The 20,216-nt window shown below is 34.2% G+C and overlaps 1 protein-coding gene across 1 annotated transcript in view; it reads left to right on the forward strand.

The window, feature by feature from the left end:
• The first annotated feature begins 466 nt into the window (after positions 1-466).
• LOC111062838 (Krueppel-like factor 9) overlaps positions 467-20,216 on the forward strand; it is a 98,947-nt gene continuing 79,197 nt past the window's right edge. The window contains exon 1 of the mRNA XM_039443248.1: positions 467-690. Coding sequence (XP_039299182.1) covers positions 670-690 — 21 coding nt within the window. The 5' untranslated portion in view covers positions 467-669. The remainder of the gene's footprint in view (positions 691-20,216) is intronic.

Below are 20,216 nucleotides of genomic sequence, written 5' to 3' on the forward strand. Positions count from 1 at the left end.
TTTTCGAAACATAATAGAAGCATGATTCATCCAAAAAGAATTTAGACCTTTGATAGAAGTGATACTCAGATGACAAAAATTACGATCAAAGTCTGTTCACGGAATTCTCTAAGAATCAATTCTATTTTCTGCTAGAACAGTTTTCGTAGGATTTTCATTCTCTATAAGCTCATACTATTCCCCCATCCTTCTATTCCTGCCTGGTTTTCTTTCCATGTTATTCTCATATTTATTAGTAACGGTCTCATTGTGGTTTGAGTTTTAAAAATTGGATCTTATGTTGAAAACGAAAAAATATTTTTGTAATGAATAAGAGGATGGCCAATAATATAATAGCGTGAGTGACGCATGGTTGCTATGGACACGAGGTTTGCGCGGCGCGTTAGACGTCGGGACGCTGCGCTGTGATTGGGCCAGCGTGCCTGGTATGTGATTGGTGGAGAGGGACCGACTACCACCACCAAGTCTATCAGTTGTGGTCCACTGGTCGGTCGAAGACCACGTGCCTCCAGTGCTTGTTTGTTCTGTGTGATAGTAACAGCTAGGCTAATGCTAGAGTAGGCCTGCTACGGTTGGGTTTTCTGCCATGAAATTCTGTCGAGCATAATTATTTGCTAGTGTTCACTTGCAATCCACAGTAGAATATCATCAGCATTCCTAAAAAAAAGTATGACGGAAATTATGAGCGATGTAAGTACCTCACGTTACTTATTGTTTATAGGAAACTATGCTCTATCAATCACGTTACGTTCTATGCTACTTTGGAAATCAATCTGGATATCTAGATCTGGAGATCTATAAGATGTAAATGATCTATATTTATTTACATAATCTAGCGCAATCTGTATTTTAATGCGATTTAGATGAGGCTTATGTGAAGAGCAATAAGAAAGGTTCCAAAGTCATGCAAATATCAATCTAATAAAAATAATTTAACATAAAATAGTAAAACAAATAGACAAAACGCACTTAAGATGAGAATCCATGAGTCAATCACAATTTCCTTATGCAAATCAAATATTTGAGTAGGGTTCGTACTAGTAGTATCATTATTGTGCCTTGACTAGCACAAGTTGGAAACGTGCGCTAATATTATAAAATCAGTCTTATATTTATTGCATTTATATTAACTACTAGCGTATTGTGCAGCTTTTACGGTATTGCTATCAATTTGATCGTTCTTGATAGTTTTTCATGAGGAAGCAATATGAATCCTTTCATATCACTTCCTTCTAATAACATGTGAAGTACTGTTATATGAACCATCGGCATGATTATGCTTCAATTTCTGAACACTTTTAGTTTCTACAGCATAGTTTGAGTCACTTAGATGCGTTCCGTATGAAGAATATGAAGGTCTCCTCTTTATCAATAGAAATTCTACCTATTCAGCTAAGTTTATTATTAATCTACATCCAGTCATGGAAACAGAAATTTAATGAGAATAAACTTCTATTATTGGGCTCATCATCAAGCAACGTTTGCTCTACGCATTGCTGGCTCTTCTTACAGAATTCTACTGCAAAGGATCTCTCATTTTCTATTCCTGTGCTCTGAATACTTTATACACATTTAATTTATAAAATTTTTTATCAACTCTAAGCGTTGTAACATTGCATTTTGTAATCTCATCAACTCATTAAATGAGACACTGCAGTTGAATTTCCAAATCGCACTTGAAACAAGAAAATATTTGGTACGACTATACCAAGAAATCATGAAATAGGAAAATTTGAAAAGCAAATTTTTTCTGAAATATTCTAAAATTCTTGATGAGTAACTTATATTTCTCACAATGTGATGTAGAATAGTGACGTTTTAGAGTGTGATTAATATTGGAAACGTGTCAAATTATAATCTAAAGCCTCATAACACTTAGATTTGATAAAAACAAATTCAATGCAACATTGGAAAAACACGGTTCAAGGAGCCCTGAAGTGGAAATCTTATGTTCTAATTTTTAAACTGACGATAATCACACAAAATTACACATCACGATCATCAAAATTCAAAAGCACGTCTATTGTTAGTATCTTCTTCATTTTGAACATCAAATCAAACAAATCTCCACAATGTAATAGGAGTGTGATAAGTTTCAAGAATGTCACATAACATCAAAGTCATGACATGTATTGAAATAAATTAGGTCGATTTCATTTTTAAATTGCCATTAAGATTCAAATAAGTTACCGCAACAATAGATAACTGCAAGTTAATTTTCTAAAATTTCCTCTGTCGTATCATTCCATTAGTCTGTTATTTATATCAATCATCAAAGTGTGATACAATTCTTATCACTTTTACTTTTTTATGTCATCTTTTTTAATGTTCATTAATCCGGTGATTTGATTAAACAAAAAGTGGTCCGGATGATGGATTGAAATTTGATGACACATATAGCTCACCAGAGATTAATAGATACATACTCAACATTTTGTCTTTTTTTCCGTGCTTGTAAACCTCACCGATTGGCATCGTAAATGGATCATATTATTTATACGACAAACTTTACAACACTCAATGGACATTATTCATTTTATACAAGAAAAACATATTCCAAATGTTCGAGACAAAAGTTTTATATGTTATCAAGTAGCAAATCAGTTGTAGGCTATTATGAATAACAAAAAATAAAAATAATAACAATAATAATAAAAAAAAAATAATCTCCATTGAAATACAAACAAGCAATCAAATTAATAAAATGTACATTATTTAAAATGCAATATAAAAACCACGGTGCAAAATACATTGAGTAAGTGAGCTCTCATATTGTCCGAGATTATGTTTTCTATATAATTTATTCCAGTTGTTATAACACAGTTTTTAACAGTGCTATTGAATTTTCTTGATTTATCTATTATCTTTATATGTACATAATGTAAATATTATAGTTTTGGTGCTACGGTAGGTGGTTGAAATGTCGTTTGTATGTTGCCTTCCTGATAGATAGACACGTTCGTGATAAGAAGGTTTCTACTTCTTGTGTTACAATGTTGTGGCTTCTTTGTTGAAAGCTTTCTTGTTTTTTGTGTAGTCTGCAATAAGCTCCAAGGAGTAGAGCTGTCTTGCGTCTATAACAAAGAATTCATTGTGGAGTGATCCGCGTGGTCTAGTGGATTGATTGCTTGCAGCTAAAGATTGAACGTTTTTTTGTGGGCTGTCTATGCTGTGTAGCTGGGAAAGTTAGAAAGTGGGTCATATTTTAGGGTGAGTAGATTCTGATTAGGCAATGTGAGATTTTCTGTAATCCTGTTTCATCATTGGTACTATAGTTCGATTTAAAGCCATATTGATTTAGCGGTAGAATATTATTCATATGAAGGACGTTGATAATTCTTGATTTGTATATGTCACAAAATTGTTAGCTAACAGCTTAAATCTTCCTTGCCCCCTGCTTTAAAAATTATTTGACAAATAACAGCTTTTTCCAAACACTGAGTAAACGCTGATGAATGATGTGGTATTTTTCATGATCTTTGAAAAATAATATAGGTTCGTGAAAAATGAACCTATTATATTATCAATTACAATTCATTGATTCATTTTTCATTTCTTCTTAGTAGTTGACTTCGTCAATTTGTTCCATTTACAAAATAAGATGTTAGTTATTTCAGTACACAGTTAGATGACTTGATGAGATTCATCAGTTTAATAGCCGTTTGAAAACAACTGCCTGGTCCTAAAGTATATGCTATATCAGACAGAGAAGAAGCCGCACAAAATATTAGTTTTTTTTTGTTTTTTTTTTTTTTTTTTAATAATCATTGCATTACATCAATTTTGGGAATAATCCCATTTGACAGGTAACTTGTCAGTACTAATCCTAATCCTAATACTATAATACATACAATCAAAATAATAAAATATTTATTCAGGTATCAAGTGTCAAGTATCTTTAAGGATGGTAATGATATATATCATATATATAAAAAAAAATCAATTTTCTTGTGAATAAAATTCTGAGATTGCGTATAGGTTTCTCTCTAATAACATTTTTTTGACTGCCTGTTTGAATAAAATGACTGATTCAATGTTTCGAATGTCTGTTGGCAGCCTATTATAGAGTCTCATTCCTGAATAAAATGGAGTTTTTTCAAAAGCTACATTTCTATGGATTGGAAATGCAATAATATTTCTATTTCGAGTATTATATTTATGATTATCTGTACAGAATTGGAACTTATTGATATTTACTTTAAGCTCATTGTAAGCTTCGAGTGAAGTCTCTCAAAATATTAAAAATATGCTGCTTTTGATGATATTGTAGGTAACAGTATAAATTCAACTTAATGAACTCAATTAATATAGCTCAATCAATTATTAGCTAATGTGGTAGTATGAATATAGAATTCATCCAATTCCAATGGATTATAGGTGAATCTTGTACACTGACTAGTTGATAAATTATAATAATTGGGATTTTTTTTTTGTGTTGTGAACATCAGAGCAGAGCGTGAGATAAAAGTGCACCAAACTTACACCGCAAAGTCAATTTATCAGAATAACAAAAATATTGATCGACCTCACTTCAAATAATTACATCTGAAAAAAATGGTATAGCTCAAAAAATGGCTTTAATATGCGTCTCTCACATTATATGTGAGATCAGCCGCACGGGAAGGGGCACTCATGGGGTATTTAAATTCACTGCCCTGACTGCGCATAATTTGGTAAACTGGGATATCAGCGAGAGAGGTATGGGGACTGTGGATGCAGCTGGTTAGGAAAAGTGAATGTAATAAAGTATATTGGCGTGAAGTTCGACTGTCATCTGAAATGGAATGCTCACATCAATAATATGTGTAGAAGATTGAGACACGTCATACATTATAAGGGAATTTAAAAAGTTGAGCGAGCTCGGGGATGCGAAATATAGTGAAATTTTAATACATAGCACTTCTACTCGGCATATGCGCAATCTATTTTTCAATATGGAATTGATAAGATAAGATAAGATAAGATAATCTCTTTATTCAACACAGCATATAATACAATATACATTTGAATATCGTCTAGTCACAGGTCATTCCTTGAGGAATTGTTGAAAATATACTCACATCAATGGACATAAAATAAGCACCAGTACAAAGACATCAGATACATAAAGTAGGTTTTAAAAGTAGTGCAGGACATAGAAATTTATTATTACTAGATGCTTCAATCATGTATTACAGAAATGATCATTGAAACTATAATAAGCTTTTGCAACAAGAAAGCTGTATAATTTCTTTTTGAATACATTCTTGTTTGTTAGGGACTGCAGCTCAATTGGTAAATTATTGTAAAGTTTTGAACCAATGTGAGAAGGCATTTTCTCATACAGTTGAAGCCTGTGCTGTCTTAAAGCTAATTTATTTCTGCCTCTAGTATTATGATTGTGGATGTCAGCGTTTGTGGTCAGATCTGAGATATGGTCGTGAGTGAAGACTAATAATTTGAAAATATAAATTGAGGGTAGAGTTAGAATGTTCAAATAGACGAAAGCCTCTCTACATGACTCATTAAATTTGAGTCTAGCCAAATAGCGAATAGCTCTTTTTTGCAATTTAAATATTTTTTGGAAGTGCAAATCTGCAGTGCTTCCCCATAACTCTATCCCATAAGCAACATGGGAGTGAAACAATGCAAAGTAAACCATCTTTGAAACAGATAATGGTACAAATTTTACCATATTTCTTATCACAAAAAGATCTCTACTCACTCTATTAACTATTACATTTACATGCTCATCCCACACAAACTTGAAATCTAGCTCTAAGCCAAGTAATTTCACAGAATCTGTATTTCGTATACAATCATTTCCTATAAACAAATGTGGCTCATCGCACTTTGTCTCAGACTAAAATTTATTAGATTACTTTTTTTGAATTTACTGTCAGAGAGAGCGATAAAATACTGAACAACCCTATTACACACCAGATTACAATCAATTCCTAGGTCTTCCAAGTTTCTGTCCGCAAATATCAAAGATGTATCGTCAGCGTATAGCGTCAACTTATTTTGAGGTACAAGAGAAGAAATATCATTTATACATAGTATAAAAAGAAGAGGTCCCAAAATAGAACCCTGCGGTACTCCTGAGGATACTTTAACAAGTTTTGAAGCGGTTTGTTCCTGATCGCCTTGAATTGAAACATACTGATATCGATCAGACAGATATGACTTTATGAGATCATTTGCTCTACCATTTATACCAAGGCCATTTAATTTATCTAACAACAGGCTGTGGTCCACGAAATCGAAAGCCTTTGATAGATCTAGCATTACACCAGCCGTATATTTACCATCTTCAATGTTTGTTATCAGTCCTTCAAAAATCTCTATTAGGGCTGAAGTAGTTGATTTCTGTTTTACAAAACCATGTTGATTGGGTGAAATCAGATTGTACTTTACAAGGTAGGCTACCAGTCTAGTGAGAATGATGGTTTCAAAAATCTTTGAAAAAGCTGTTAAAATTGAAATGGGTCTGAAATTATTTATGTCCTGTTTGCTACCTTCTTTGAAAAGTGGGATAACTTTAGCAATTTTAAAAATGGCCGGAAATTCACCAGATTCGAGCATAGAGTTGACGATGCAAGATATTGGCTGGGCAATGGCTCTTTTACACTGCTTTAACACCCTTAAGGAGACATCATCATGACCAGTGCTATTTTTTGGCTTAAATCTATCGATAGTTTGTAAGATCTCATCTTCGTTAGATGGTATTAGGAAGAAGTGCTCAGATGGCGGAACTGGAACATTCTGGTTGCTTATAGGAGTATTATTAGAAGTCAGTTGTGTTTTATTTAAATCTTTACTTAATCTTTGAGCAACACTAGCAAAAAAATTGTTAAATTCGTCTGCAATACGTCTTTTGTCAGTAACATGTTCATCCCCAATATCAAGTCCTAGTAAGTAAATTTTTCGTTCAAACCCTTTACCTCTAAATTGATTTATTAGCCTCCAACTGGTTTTAGATCTATTTGTTGAATTTTTAATTAAATTACCATAAAATTATTTTTTTGCTCTGGCTACTAGCTGGTCATGATGATTTTTTACACTGTTGATAAGAGATGTATCTAAATTTGGTATTGCGTTTGCCTTCCCTGTTGCAAATTCAAGCACAGTTCTAATTTGTTTAATTTCTTCAGTCATCCAGTTACCACCGCTACGTTTCTTCCTTTTCGTCGTAGGTGAGGGCTTGGTCACCATAGGGCAATGAATATTATAATAGTGAAGAAAGGTTTGATGAAACAACTCATATTTGTTGTTTGTTACATTTTCGGAGGCAACAGCACTCCAATCTACAACTGACAAAGCCGCCTCAAAGCCAACCATATTATTGACACTGCAATTACGGAATGTAACATAGGAAATATATTTTGCAATGGGAGTACAATTCGTAAAATTCAACACAATAGACTGAGCAGTGTGGTCCGATAGCCATGAGTGTATTACGTCAACATTTATTTTAGTCAATGAGGAACCAGTAATTATATTATCAATGGCCGTTTTACTAAGATCTGATATTCTAGTGGGAACTTCAATATTGTACCTTAAACTAAACTGATCCAGTACATTCAAAAAAGCTCTACGTTGGGAAGAATCCATCAAGAAGTCAATATTGAAATCACCTGCACAGATTAATTTGATTCCCATATTCGCCGACAATTTCTCAAGGACATCAATCAGATTGTTGAAAAATAAGTTTATGTCACCATTTGGAGGCCGATAAATACCTAGAAGTACGTATACATGCTTATTTATATTGAACTTGGAACAAGCTAATTCAATGCATCCCTCTATACAAAAATCATTTATGTTCATTTTAACTATGTTACGGGGCTGTTGATTACCGCACGTACTGTGGTATATAGCAACGCCACCCATACTCTTATTAACTCTACAATAATAATCAATTAGACGCATATTTTGTACATTCAAACAAGTTAGCTCCGTGTTTTTTAAACCGTGTTCAGTTAGAATTAGGAAATCCGGTCGTTCCAAGTCAAGGAATATTTCTAGTCTATCTATTTTGTTATTTATGTCACCATTTGGAGGCCGATAAATACCTAGAAGTACGTATACATGCTTATTTATATTGAACTTGGAACAAGCTATTGCTGAGATCCCTAAATACCTAAATACCTAGAAGTACGTATACATGCTTATTTATATTGAACTTGGAACAAGCTATTGCTGAGATCCCAGAAAAAGACTTTAAAAATATAAAAAACCATGCTCAAGCTATGTTTTCTCTTTTTTGGATCTACCTACAAGTAGTGTGAACAGACATTTTCAAAAATGAAGTTTGATAAATCCAAATTCTTTCTTGATTCTAAAGATCTAATGTTCTGGTGTATAAATTTTATTTTCAGAGGCGCTGACTTATTTGTTTGAGCAGATAAGGCATCATTATTGACAAAATTCAACCGATATTGATTAGTATCAATACCGGCCAAGTGATCTAGTTTTTTAAAGGAATAGGTTTATCAATTTGAATAGATGTATCTGTATTAAGTTCCCTCAAAATCTGATCAGCAATGTAGCGCTTACCCATGTTGTTCAAGTGAAGCCCATGATTTGTATGAAAGCGTCTCCCCAGCTTACCCAGCTCCAAAAGAGTGACATTTCCAAAGCGTTTACACGTTTTTCGTATCTGAATATTTGCCCATTCAACCAATTTATTAACGCACGACCAAACAGGGAGGTCATACCTGTGAGGATCATCGAATACGAGAACTCCAGTATGTCTCAAATCTGACAGTCTCCTGCGTAAAACTGATATTAAATTCTTGGTCTCATTTCTGGCTATATCGTTAGTTCCAGCAATAATTAATACAGCGGCATCCAGCGGACCTAAATCAGAACAGTCACCACCGCTCTCACAGGTCACATCTTGAAAAACAGCTCCCGGCTTAAGTGTACCTGTTACTTGACATTTTTCATTTTTGTCATTCATTAATTTATCAACGACATTAGACCCTGACTATCCATGAAAAGTTCAATTTTTCTTATAGGATCAGAAGCTTTTGACTTGAGCAAAAGAGATTCTCTCTCAAGATTAACATTATTCATTGAAATAATCGGTTGTGGAAAATCACCAGTTGTAGCTTCAAATTCACCAGTCTGATGCTTCAAATAATTGACAATAGTGTTCAGTACATGATATCTTTGTTTCTTAGCGTCAAATTTCCTTAATTTAAAATTATTATAAATACCGGGACAATTATTTTTATTTCTAATTTTAATGTAACTTTCAAGATGAAAAAGTGCAAAGATGCCGCAGTCGAAAGAATTTTGCTGCTGCAAACAATCAATATGAACCACTCTACCTGAATTGAATGTTGGTTTTAGCCTCTCTATTAAGATATTTAAAGATTTGTTATTATACTGTCGCAATGAGTCAAAATTATAAAACGTTTTGTCAATATGATCAAAGACAACTAGGCTCCAGTGAGAGCCAGTCCATCCATCCATACAATTATTGGTGCGACTGTCATTCAGAATGAATGCAATATTTCTGTTTACACACGAATTTGAACTTGAAAAAGAGTGATCATAATCATTATCATTGACAATAAGTGATCCTACAACCGTGTCAACAACAATTAAATCCTTACAGCTAGAAAACATTTTCCTACAATATACATTTATGTCATTGTCCGTGAGTAATTCATCATCTATGAATGTATGTAATCGGTCAATTAGAGTTCCAGTAGGCGTACTGTCTCCAATTTTAACAGTCTGTGTTGTTGCATCTCTAGCAGCATCCAGGCGCTGCATCAATTGAATATCTAGATTGATTGATCTGTCCAAGGCCGCATTACGCTGAATCTCTAACTCCTCAAGACGAGATTTCAACAGTTCATTTTCACTTCTTAACTGAGAAAGTTCATCATTCAATGGACCAGATAGAAGATTCGAATTATTATCGGATACAAATAGTGATTGATTGAAGTCAATATTTTGTTTCTCCACTTGGGTAGCCAAGCCATCAGTAACAAGGGACGGTGACGAAAATTCGGGTAAAGAATGCGTTAAAATATTATCACACGTGTGTGTACCAGCTAAGTCAACAATGCTATCACACGTTATATTAGTCTTTAAGGAAGCCGCGCACTCCTTATCAAGGCACCGCCACGTGATACGATTGCTAACAGTAGAGCTGAAAGATTTCCTGTATTTATGTCCTTTATATATGATTCCAGGTTTACCCTTTGAAGTTTGAAAAAGATTAATACTTTCCATTTCAATGAGAGTGAGTAATCAGCGTTGTCAGAGACAAAGACAACAGATAACACAAGTAATGAGAAGCTACAGATTTCCAACAATACTCTTGGTCTTGGCCGAAAAGACGGTAAAATTTGTACAGTTCGACCCACCAAGATAAACATTCAGTATATATATATATATATATATATATATATATATATATATATATATATATATATATATATATATATATATATGTCATTCAAAAAGTTCCAAAATATATAGTATGAACAACAGGATCTGACATTGGATCTGACGCTGAAGCGAAAAATAAATATTAGTAGCCGGTTGAGTCTTAGGTTATGCAGACAGTCGAAAATAGAATTTGTATTACCAGCAACTACTCACAATACACACAGAATTCACTTGACACCAACAATAAACCACCACTATATGGTTCATAATAACGTAAGTAGAACTAATATATTATCCATCACAATTTAAAATAAACGTTAAAATGAAGAGCTACATGAAGAGTTACTTTCTCAATCCTGCGCCTGCGCCGCATCCATGGGGTGTATGAGGTGGTGCCTTGGATACTCACATGAACAAAATACTTGTAATACATAGTCATGTAATAAAAGCCGCTCCTAGGCGTTACCCAACACATCTACTGTTCGTTGAGTCACCAGTTCAAACAATAAAGCAACTTCATATAAACAATAAATTAATACTGTACCTAAATAAATAAAAACATCTCTTTAAACCATACATGATAACATTCAACTTCCGAGCTCAACCAAACAATATCATAAATAGAACGGACTTAAATGTTTGCTGAAGACAATTCACATAAATAAGCAATAAACTCTTTAACATGGTACCTGAACACTTTCTAGTGGGAAATATCAATTAGAAATATAGTAAATAATATCCAAATAATATAGTAAATATAGTATATAATATCCATTAGAAATATAGTTGAATGGATAAAATCAGTTAATATATCCAACCTCATTCATAATATTGATTGATTTAAATTAGGATTGTTTCCCTATTGCCACCACTATTGTCAAGCACTACTGTTGTTTCTATTTTTTAAATGTTGATCCATCGGTTCATTTATTTTTGGGTTCAAGATTCATCTTCAAGATTAGCGCAAGACCCAGCGCACACGGTGTGACTGTTTTGCAACCTGGACAATGTATTTGAGGGTGGTCAACCTATATTTTTAAGTGGGGAGGGGAGGCGCAAACGACGCAACTAGTTTACTACGGTAATCTTCAAGCTTGACGGACGTTGCAGCAAATTGTTTATGTTCAAATTAAGTATTCTAATAGTGTTTTTGTTTTGAAACTGTACGGTACTATGACAAATGAAGAGTTTGATTTGATTTGATTCTATCATATCGTGTAAATTTCGTAGTGGCATCTGTTTTTTTTTCATTTGGGATAATATTTAGTCTATAGTCATAATAAACGATAGTGGTAATATAATAATCAATGAATCTTCAAGTTAGTCTTTGTGACATTATTCAATAGTTTTTTCAATGGAATTTGAAGTGTTTAAAGTATTTCAAACGTTTTATCTTTTACGTTTTTTTTTGTTTTTGAATCTCAAAATAGGTCTGCCCAAAGAATGTGCATTAGTAGCTTACTCAAGTGAACTATTTATAGAATTCAAATCGGAATTTGAGTCCTATTTGAATCTCTGCGTTATTGTATGGTACTTACAATACAATATTCAATTTTTTGTAACAAATCATACTTCAAATATGTTTGGATTGAATCGTGAAAATTCATTAACTGTGTATCTAATCGATTACTAGAACAGGTTAAAAGTGAGAAGTGTCCTTAAAACTTTATAGCAAAAACTTCCAACTGACTAAAGTTATTATAAATAATTGTGTCTAAGGGGCCATTATCTGTTATAACTTTGATCAGTTGGGTTCAAGGAAGCGGAGAAGGTCAATTTGAGGTTCATAAGAAAAAAAGTCATAATAATAGTAATAAACGTGATAATAATATGAGAGTAGATACTGTTTTATGAGATGCAAATCTGTTTTCTATATTATATATACGAAAGAAGCCTAGACATAGGCTTATATCAAATATCAGCAACTACCAGCGCCAACCGGCTCTGCATTCTTCTATTCTTATTTTGATTTTCAAGGACGTCAACATATGTGTGTTCTTAATACTGTAACAGCAACAGTATTATCGAGTACATGTAAGCTTATATGTATTCATTCACTTATGACGGATAATGTAGTAGATCACAATACAAGTAATATAAATATGCTTTACATGACTGTGTATCATTGTATATTATACATAAACTTCTCACACCTATTCTACCATACATACCTAATTTTTTTTGTACCAAGAATATTATTAAAGGAAACACTGGGAATATTCGTATTTATATTTTATAATACAATTCGTGATTATTTGAATCGCTAAGGTCCTTTATTCACAAGTGAGGTAATGCATGGTAACGTGGCAGGTAACATGGCAAGTAATGCCAGCTCATAAGGTAAACGTTATATTATTAATTATTGATGAAATCTCCTCTATCGCTCTGTTTACTGAAGCGATTGGAAACTAGCCAAGAGGTCTCTCAAATGAGCTTTGAAAAGAGTTTCAAACTCTTGATGAATAACAATTTACATTATTTTTGTTAAGAAGGATTATTCGATTGTGATTGAATAACAATTTACATTATTTTTGTTAAGAAGGATTATTCGATTGTGATTGAAAGAAACTAGTTTAAACCAAGAACTTAGTCATGCTCGTTCAAATTCATATAATGATGAAATAACATAAGATTAACAAGAGAATATACCGTACAGAATCGACTGCACTAAATGAGAGAGGCTGCTGTCGAATAAATTGTTGTGAAAACAATTCAGCAACTAATTCTACATAAAATGAATTACACGATCAGAATCTCATGCTGTATAGGCCTACTTACCGTACGTACAACGGTACCAAAATTAATCTATATTATCTCAATTTATTGACCCCCACATTCGATTGCGGGCCCTGCACCCAGGTTGAGGGCCAGGCCCCACGCCTGTAACGCATCAAAGGCGTACTGGTGGAGGGGGATGCATAACTCTTTACAGCACGTTTGACAACTAAACATATTCTATCTGCGTTGCATAGAACGAGAGTTTTTTAATATAACGCGACACGTCTCTGGAACTTTGGAACCATATGAAGTTTGAAATAATCATGTGGAACTACAGCGGTACTGTTGGTGAGGGGAGGAGTGATAAGGGTACCGAAAGCAAACAACTATCAGTGCAAGTGATCAAATCGACATCAATGCCAAGAAGCTACATATTAGCTTCTCTTCAACAAGCTAGATATTATAGAGAAAGAGATAAAGACTGTTAAAACTGAACAAAAGGACATGATTAGAAGCATTGAGAGTCTATTTTAATTGAACAAGGAAAATAAATCAGACATTGATAAAAACTCCGAATACATCAATAAGTGTTTCAATCATTGACATATGGATGTGATTGAAAAAAACAGCGTGGTGTTGAAAAAGGACACTAGAGAAAACAAAAATATACAAAAATACTGTATTGACGTAATCGGCATCCCCTACGATAAAAGTGAAAACTTGACCACAGTTCAACACAAAATATCACACCCCAGCTGCAATCCCTAGTAGAAGTAATCAATAGAGATCAATAAAAAAATGTATCGATATCAATTTGGGCCAATCCTCATCAATACCTATTGATATCAATACACATAAATGGATATCCATGGATATCAATACATAACCAGCTGTATTGATATCAATACAAATCAATAGCCATCCATAAGCAGCCTGTCCCCTTTTTAGAAAAAAATCCTCTTTTAAATCTAGGAGAGCAGCTTGATATGAAGATAACATTTGCAAGGATTAGAATATTCTAACCCAGCTGCAACTAGCATCAGACAAGAGAGTATACCTGTTTAATTATCTATAATTAATATAAGTAAATTAGATTCAGTGAATAGATGTCTATTGACATATTGATAAAAAATTAAGGAATGTAAGTAGTTAAGACATAATAATGTGAAAAGTTGTTTGTTAAAATAACTCATATACATGTCATTCATTTATAAAGAAAGGTCCTTATTGGGCCAGTTTCACACGGCAGAGTCCTCGCTCCTGGAAGATCATATTACTGAAGATCATATTTAATATTTTGCAGCTCTCCTGTACTTTCACATGGGGATCTTACAAATAAGCTGACAGATCTAACAACTATGCCGATGTTTGCTCAAAGTATGACTCATCACTTTTTCTCAAAGTCTAACTTCCTTAAAAATATAGATAGAAGATTTCTGATTTCGGATTTGGATTCAGCAACCCCAAATTCTCTAAAGTGTAAGTCCCATTTTCAAAAATACCCGAAAACAAGGGAGTTATAGCTGTTTTTAATATAGCTTTCCATTATCATATGATTATATAGTAAACGTACTAAGATAATAATACTCCTGCCTCACAAAGGGACAGGCAAAGGTTTCAAGAAGTTTTTGAACACCTGAGAAGTTTAAATATAAACATTTTCAATTTTTAAAAGTTCTAGTTTTCCAAAAAAATATTGAACTATGAAAAGATGAATCCAAATATGAAATCATAAATCATCTCCACTCATCACCCAATAAAATAGGAGGAAAAGGAATGTTGTACAGTGAAATTCACAAAATTTCAGTTGTCATTCAACAATCCAATTTATCAGGTTCAAATCGTTGAATATCATTTTAAATTCCCAACAATTATTGACTATTTCTTTTTAACTTCCATCCAACTTTTGGCGACTTCATTCCGGTCCTTGTAGATGTCAAGACTTTTATCCCAAAGAGCAGGTCGGTTGCAAACTGCAGTAATCAACAGCTCTACATCAAACTCAGACATGGTGTAATGACAGGTGTCAAAGTCAAGTCAAGTAAACAACTGACAAGTCAACAAGTGTTAACTAGAGAAGTGAGTGAGCAAGCACAGTGCTGCCATAATGCGAAAAGCATAACCATTGTACCAACTATTCTAAATTATCGTACTGTAATTCGTGAAGCCATGCTTTGTTAAAACCAGTTACTCAGAAAGCATTTTTTTGTTGTTTGATGTTTTGTCGTCCTTATGAATTCTGTTGAAGCAAACATAATGTTATTAAAGAAGTTGTGCTGAACCTGTAAGTTATAAAGAATTCATAGAATTCTTAGAATTCATAGGTATGGTAAAAAAAAATTACGAAAATCGATGTACATGTAACTGGATTTAGAAGATCAATACGATAATGTGCTCTATCACAATTTAATCACAGAAATGTTTAAGTGAAAACGTTGGGCACAAACCTTCTGCCATGAGGAGACAAATAAATTTATGAAAAGCTTGATAGCTTGAATAATGATCTGATATTTGTTACACGTTTTTAGTCTAAGACATAATAATATGTCTTAGACTAATTTTTAATGTTTCTTCAATCGGCAGGAAAACTTTGGTTTTTCAAAGTTATCTTACTCCCTTATTTTGGGGTATTTTCAGATATCATAATAAATTAATATCCTACCAAATTTCCTACATGAATACAGTGTAACTTACACTGTAAGGGAGTAAGATAACTTTGAAAAACCAAAGTTTTCCTGCTGATTAAAGAAACATTAAAAATTAGTCTAAGACATATTATTATGTCTTAGACTAAAAACGTGTAACAAATATCAGATCTATTCAAGCTATCATATGATAATGGAAAGCTATGTTAAAAACAGCTATAACTCCCTTGTTTTAGGGTATTTTTGAAAATGGAACTTACCCTTTTAGAATTTGGGGTTGCTGAATCCAAATCCGGAATCAGAAATCTTCTATCTATATTTTTAAGGAAGTTAGACTTTGAGAAAAAGTGATGAGTCATACTTTGAGCAAACATTGGCATAGTTGTTAGATCTGTCAGTTAATTGTAAGATCCCCATGTGAAAGTACAGGAGAGCTGCAAAATATTAAATATGATCTTCAGTAATATGATCTTCCAGGAGCGAGGACTCTGCCGTGTGAAACTGGCCCAATAAGGACCTTTCTTTATAAATGAATGACATGTATATGAGTTATTTTAATAAACAACTTTTCACATTATTATGTCTTAACTACTTACATTCCTTAATTTTTTATCAATATGTCAATAGACATCTATTCACTGAATCTAATTCACTTATATTGATTATAGATAATTAAACAGGTATACTCTCTTGTCTGATGCTAGTTGCAGCTGGGTTAGAATATTCTAATCCTTGCAAATGTTATCTTCATATCAAGCTGCTCTCCTAGATTTAAAAGAGGATTTTTTTCTAAAAAGGGGACAGGCTGCTTATGGATGGCTATTGATTTGTATTGATATCAATACAGCTGGTTATGTATTGATATCCATGGATATCCATTTATGTGTATTGATATCAATAGGTATTGATGAGGATTGGCCCAAATTGATATCGATACATTTTTTTATTGATCTCTATTGACTACTTCTACTAGGGATTGCAGCTGGGGTGCGATATTTTGTGTTGAACTGTGGTCAAGTTTTCACTTTTATAGTAGGGGATGCCGATTACGTCAATACAGTATTTTTTCAAGTATTTTTGTTTTCTCTTATGTCCTTTTTCTATACCACGCTGTTTTTTTCAATCACATCCATATGTCAATGATTGAAACACTTATTGATGTCTTCGGAGTTTTTATCAATGTCTGATTTATTTTCCTTGTTATTTCCTTATTTATTTTCCTTGTTTTCCTAGGGACGGCAGACAACGGTCTGCTGTGCCCTGGGGAAATGGAAGGACAGGGACGGCAGACAACGGTCCGCTGTGCCCTGGGGAAATGGAAGGACAGGGATGTCAGACAACGGTACGCTGTGCCCTGGGGAAATAGAGGGACAGGGACGGCAGACAACGGTCTGCTGTGCCCTGGGTGAAATGGAAGGACAGGGACGGCAGACAACGGTCCACTGAACCCTGGGGAAATGGAAGGACAGGGACGGCAGACAACGATCCGCTGTGCCCTGAGGAAATGGATGGACAGGGAGGGCAGACAATGGGCCGCTGTGCCCTGGGGAAATGGAAGGATAGGGATGGTAGACAACGGTCCACTGTGCCCTGGGGAAATGGAAGGACAGGGATGGCAGACAACGGTCCGCTGTGCCCTGGGGAAATGGAAGGACAGGGACGGCAGACAATGGTCCGCTGTGCCCTGGGGTAATGGAAGGACAGGGACGGCAGACAACGGTCCGTTGTGCCCTGGGGGAATGGAAGGACAGGGATGGCAGACAACGGTCCGCTGTGCCCCGAGGAAATGGAAGGACAGGGATGGCAGACAATGGTCCTCTGTGCCCTAGAGAGATGGAAGGTTAGGAACGTATGGCAGCCAACGGGCCACTATACGAGGACAGGAGGTCGGGGACGTACAGCAGCCAACGGGCCGCTGTACAAGGAGCAGGAAGGTTGTGATCGGAATGCTCTAGTCTGGGGCTCGTCCAGCGTTTAAATACTCCCCCGATGTGGAGGGGATGGAGTTGTGCCGCCGCCAGAGGCGGTGGAAATCGTCTCGATGCGCGGAAGATGGTGCGCCATCAGTACCTTCCTTATCTCTGCGGTCGGCTAGCTTTGCTGATAGCCGAGCGTCTTTCAATAATATTATTAACTATTTTCTCGTCACAATCTTACTTTGTGACACCAGAAAATGTCATGCCATTCCAAGTGATGTCTGTGTATTAGAACTGCTGATTGGATAATGCATACTGAAAAGTCATGAATAGTTCAGACCAGCCTGGCGGCTTTGATGCTTTTGAAACCGGAATCTTGTTTTATTTTTATTAAAGAATGATACAGAATGAAAACCATGTATCATAGTACAAAGCCGTTTGATACTTTGTATCATGAGTTGGATTAAGTGCTATCTCTAGGAAGGCTGTTCAAGAAGTGTAGTACTCAGTAAATTTAACTGATGAGATGGGGAATGGAGTAAAAAAGCATGCTGGCTCACAAACATCGGTCTTCATAGCTCTACTCTCTCTCAATCCATGTGCTCTCTCACACAACAGTCTTCTCTTCCTAGAAAAGTCCATTATTATTATTATTATTATACATGGCATTGTCTACTCATTCTGCGGCTGTTCTAACATGACTGATTTGCTTTTGAGTAGCCTGGCTATAGATGGTATTCTATTGCTTCAACAGTGTTATCAAAGAACACTTCATTTGACTAATTCTTCTAAATCGTCATACAAGTTCATTAATATATGAGTGCACTATATTATATAGATACACTAAGTACTGAAGGCTGTTAATAAAATGGTTCATGCATAGACAAATAAAAATCATGATTCTCCATTCTTGAGATTTAAATATATTTATTTTGATTGGAGTACAGGATCAAATATTTCAATGTATTTATGTATATTATCAGGGAAAATCACAAACAAAATATGATTCCAATAATATAATAAATCAAATCAAATCAAATTGGTTTTTATTATCCATGATAACATGAAACAGCTGTTACTGTATAGCTAAGGTGAACATTATATTTTCGAGTTCGAAATTTAAGTGGTTTTATTCTTTAATTTGTGAATTTAACGTTTTTTTCATGTTTTTACAAAAGTTTTACTATCAATCTATCAAAATTTAAAATTGTTTGTTTTATTCTAATCTATACTCTCAGATTGTGATTTGGTGTAGAAAATTGAAATGGACATAACCTATGTATAATATTTGCACAATTTGAAACTAAATTAGGAAATTGAAAAAGTTTTGGGCAATAACCTGTTTTTTCTTTCCCGATCATTATATTGTTTGTGCCAATCTAATAAATAATTGAATAATTAACAGGGCACAAAAATTAAAATTATACAACGCTACATATTATAACGCTACAATGATTCATAAGCATAGTTTTATTCAGAAGCAAAGTACTTGTGACTGATTCAGAACTGGGCTAATATACGGTAGCAAATATTACGAGAAGTACCTAATTCCTGATTCACCAAAACAAGTGCAGATCACCATGTACAACGGCCTGTAAACAACTGGACAATGGACAGTTGATAACTGTCTATTTTTCTTTTTATAAGCAATTGAATTCATTTCTGGTCAATAATTACGAATTTAATAGAATCTACCACGCAGGCGCCAGCAGGCGCCTAGACCCAAAAAAAGTTATGATTCATATAAGCATAGTTTTATTCAGAAGCAAAGTATTTGTGATTCTGCACGATTCAGAAAGCATTCCAAACAAGAAGATCGTCAGTGGTTACAATATTGACCCTATTGGAAACCCCCCCTCACTACAATGACAAGGACGCAGTCTGCGCAATCTCCCCCCCCCCCCCCAACAATACCGCTCCTGGACAATGACAATGTACTGTGTCATACTGTACATATAGTTTTTGCATTTCACCTTTCTTCCAATTGAATACTTGTACCCTATTAGCACTTCAAAGAAAGTAAATGTAAATGAAAAAAAAGTGAACAGAGAATTGGCTTATCTTGGAAATCTTGCAGTATAGGCCTACTAAAAGTATTTTTCATTGCAGAAATTTTCGTTGAAGCATGACTATTATTCATTCATATTATCCAATAACTTACTTTTTCTCGAGAATTTACGAATGATTGGTGGTTTTCTAATTGCAGTATAAGAAAAAAACGTGTAAAACTTGATCTCTCCAAAACTAAATTTTTCCTAGGTGTTATCATGTAAAGTTCTTGGGTTGAATTTGAATTGCCATGCATGGCCGAACGTGGATAATAAAGAATTCGATGAGAGAAGAATGAACCATGTCTCCCAAATCGCTGTACAAATAGAATATAGTACAGCTTTCATGTGATATTGAAATGAAATAGGAATAAATAATAATATGGATGTCAAACTACTGTATAAGCATATAGAATAATAGAGCATATATGAATATAGTATATAACATAAAACACAATAGAGCAGACAAGAAGACAGGCAATAACTCATTGAACAAA

Source organism: Nilaparvata lugens, chromosome X (assembly GCF_014356525.2).
Source record: "Nilaparvata lugens isolate BPH chromosome X, ASM1435652v1, whole genome shotgun sequence".
Lineage (NCBI taxonomy): Eukaryota > Metazoa > Arthropoda > Insecta > Hemiptera > Delphacidae > Nilaparvata > Nilaparvata lugens.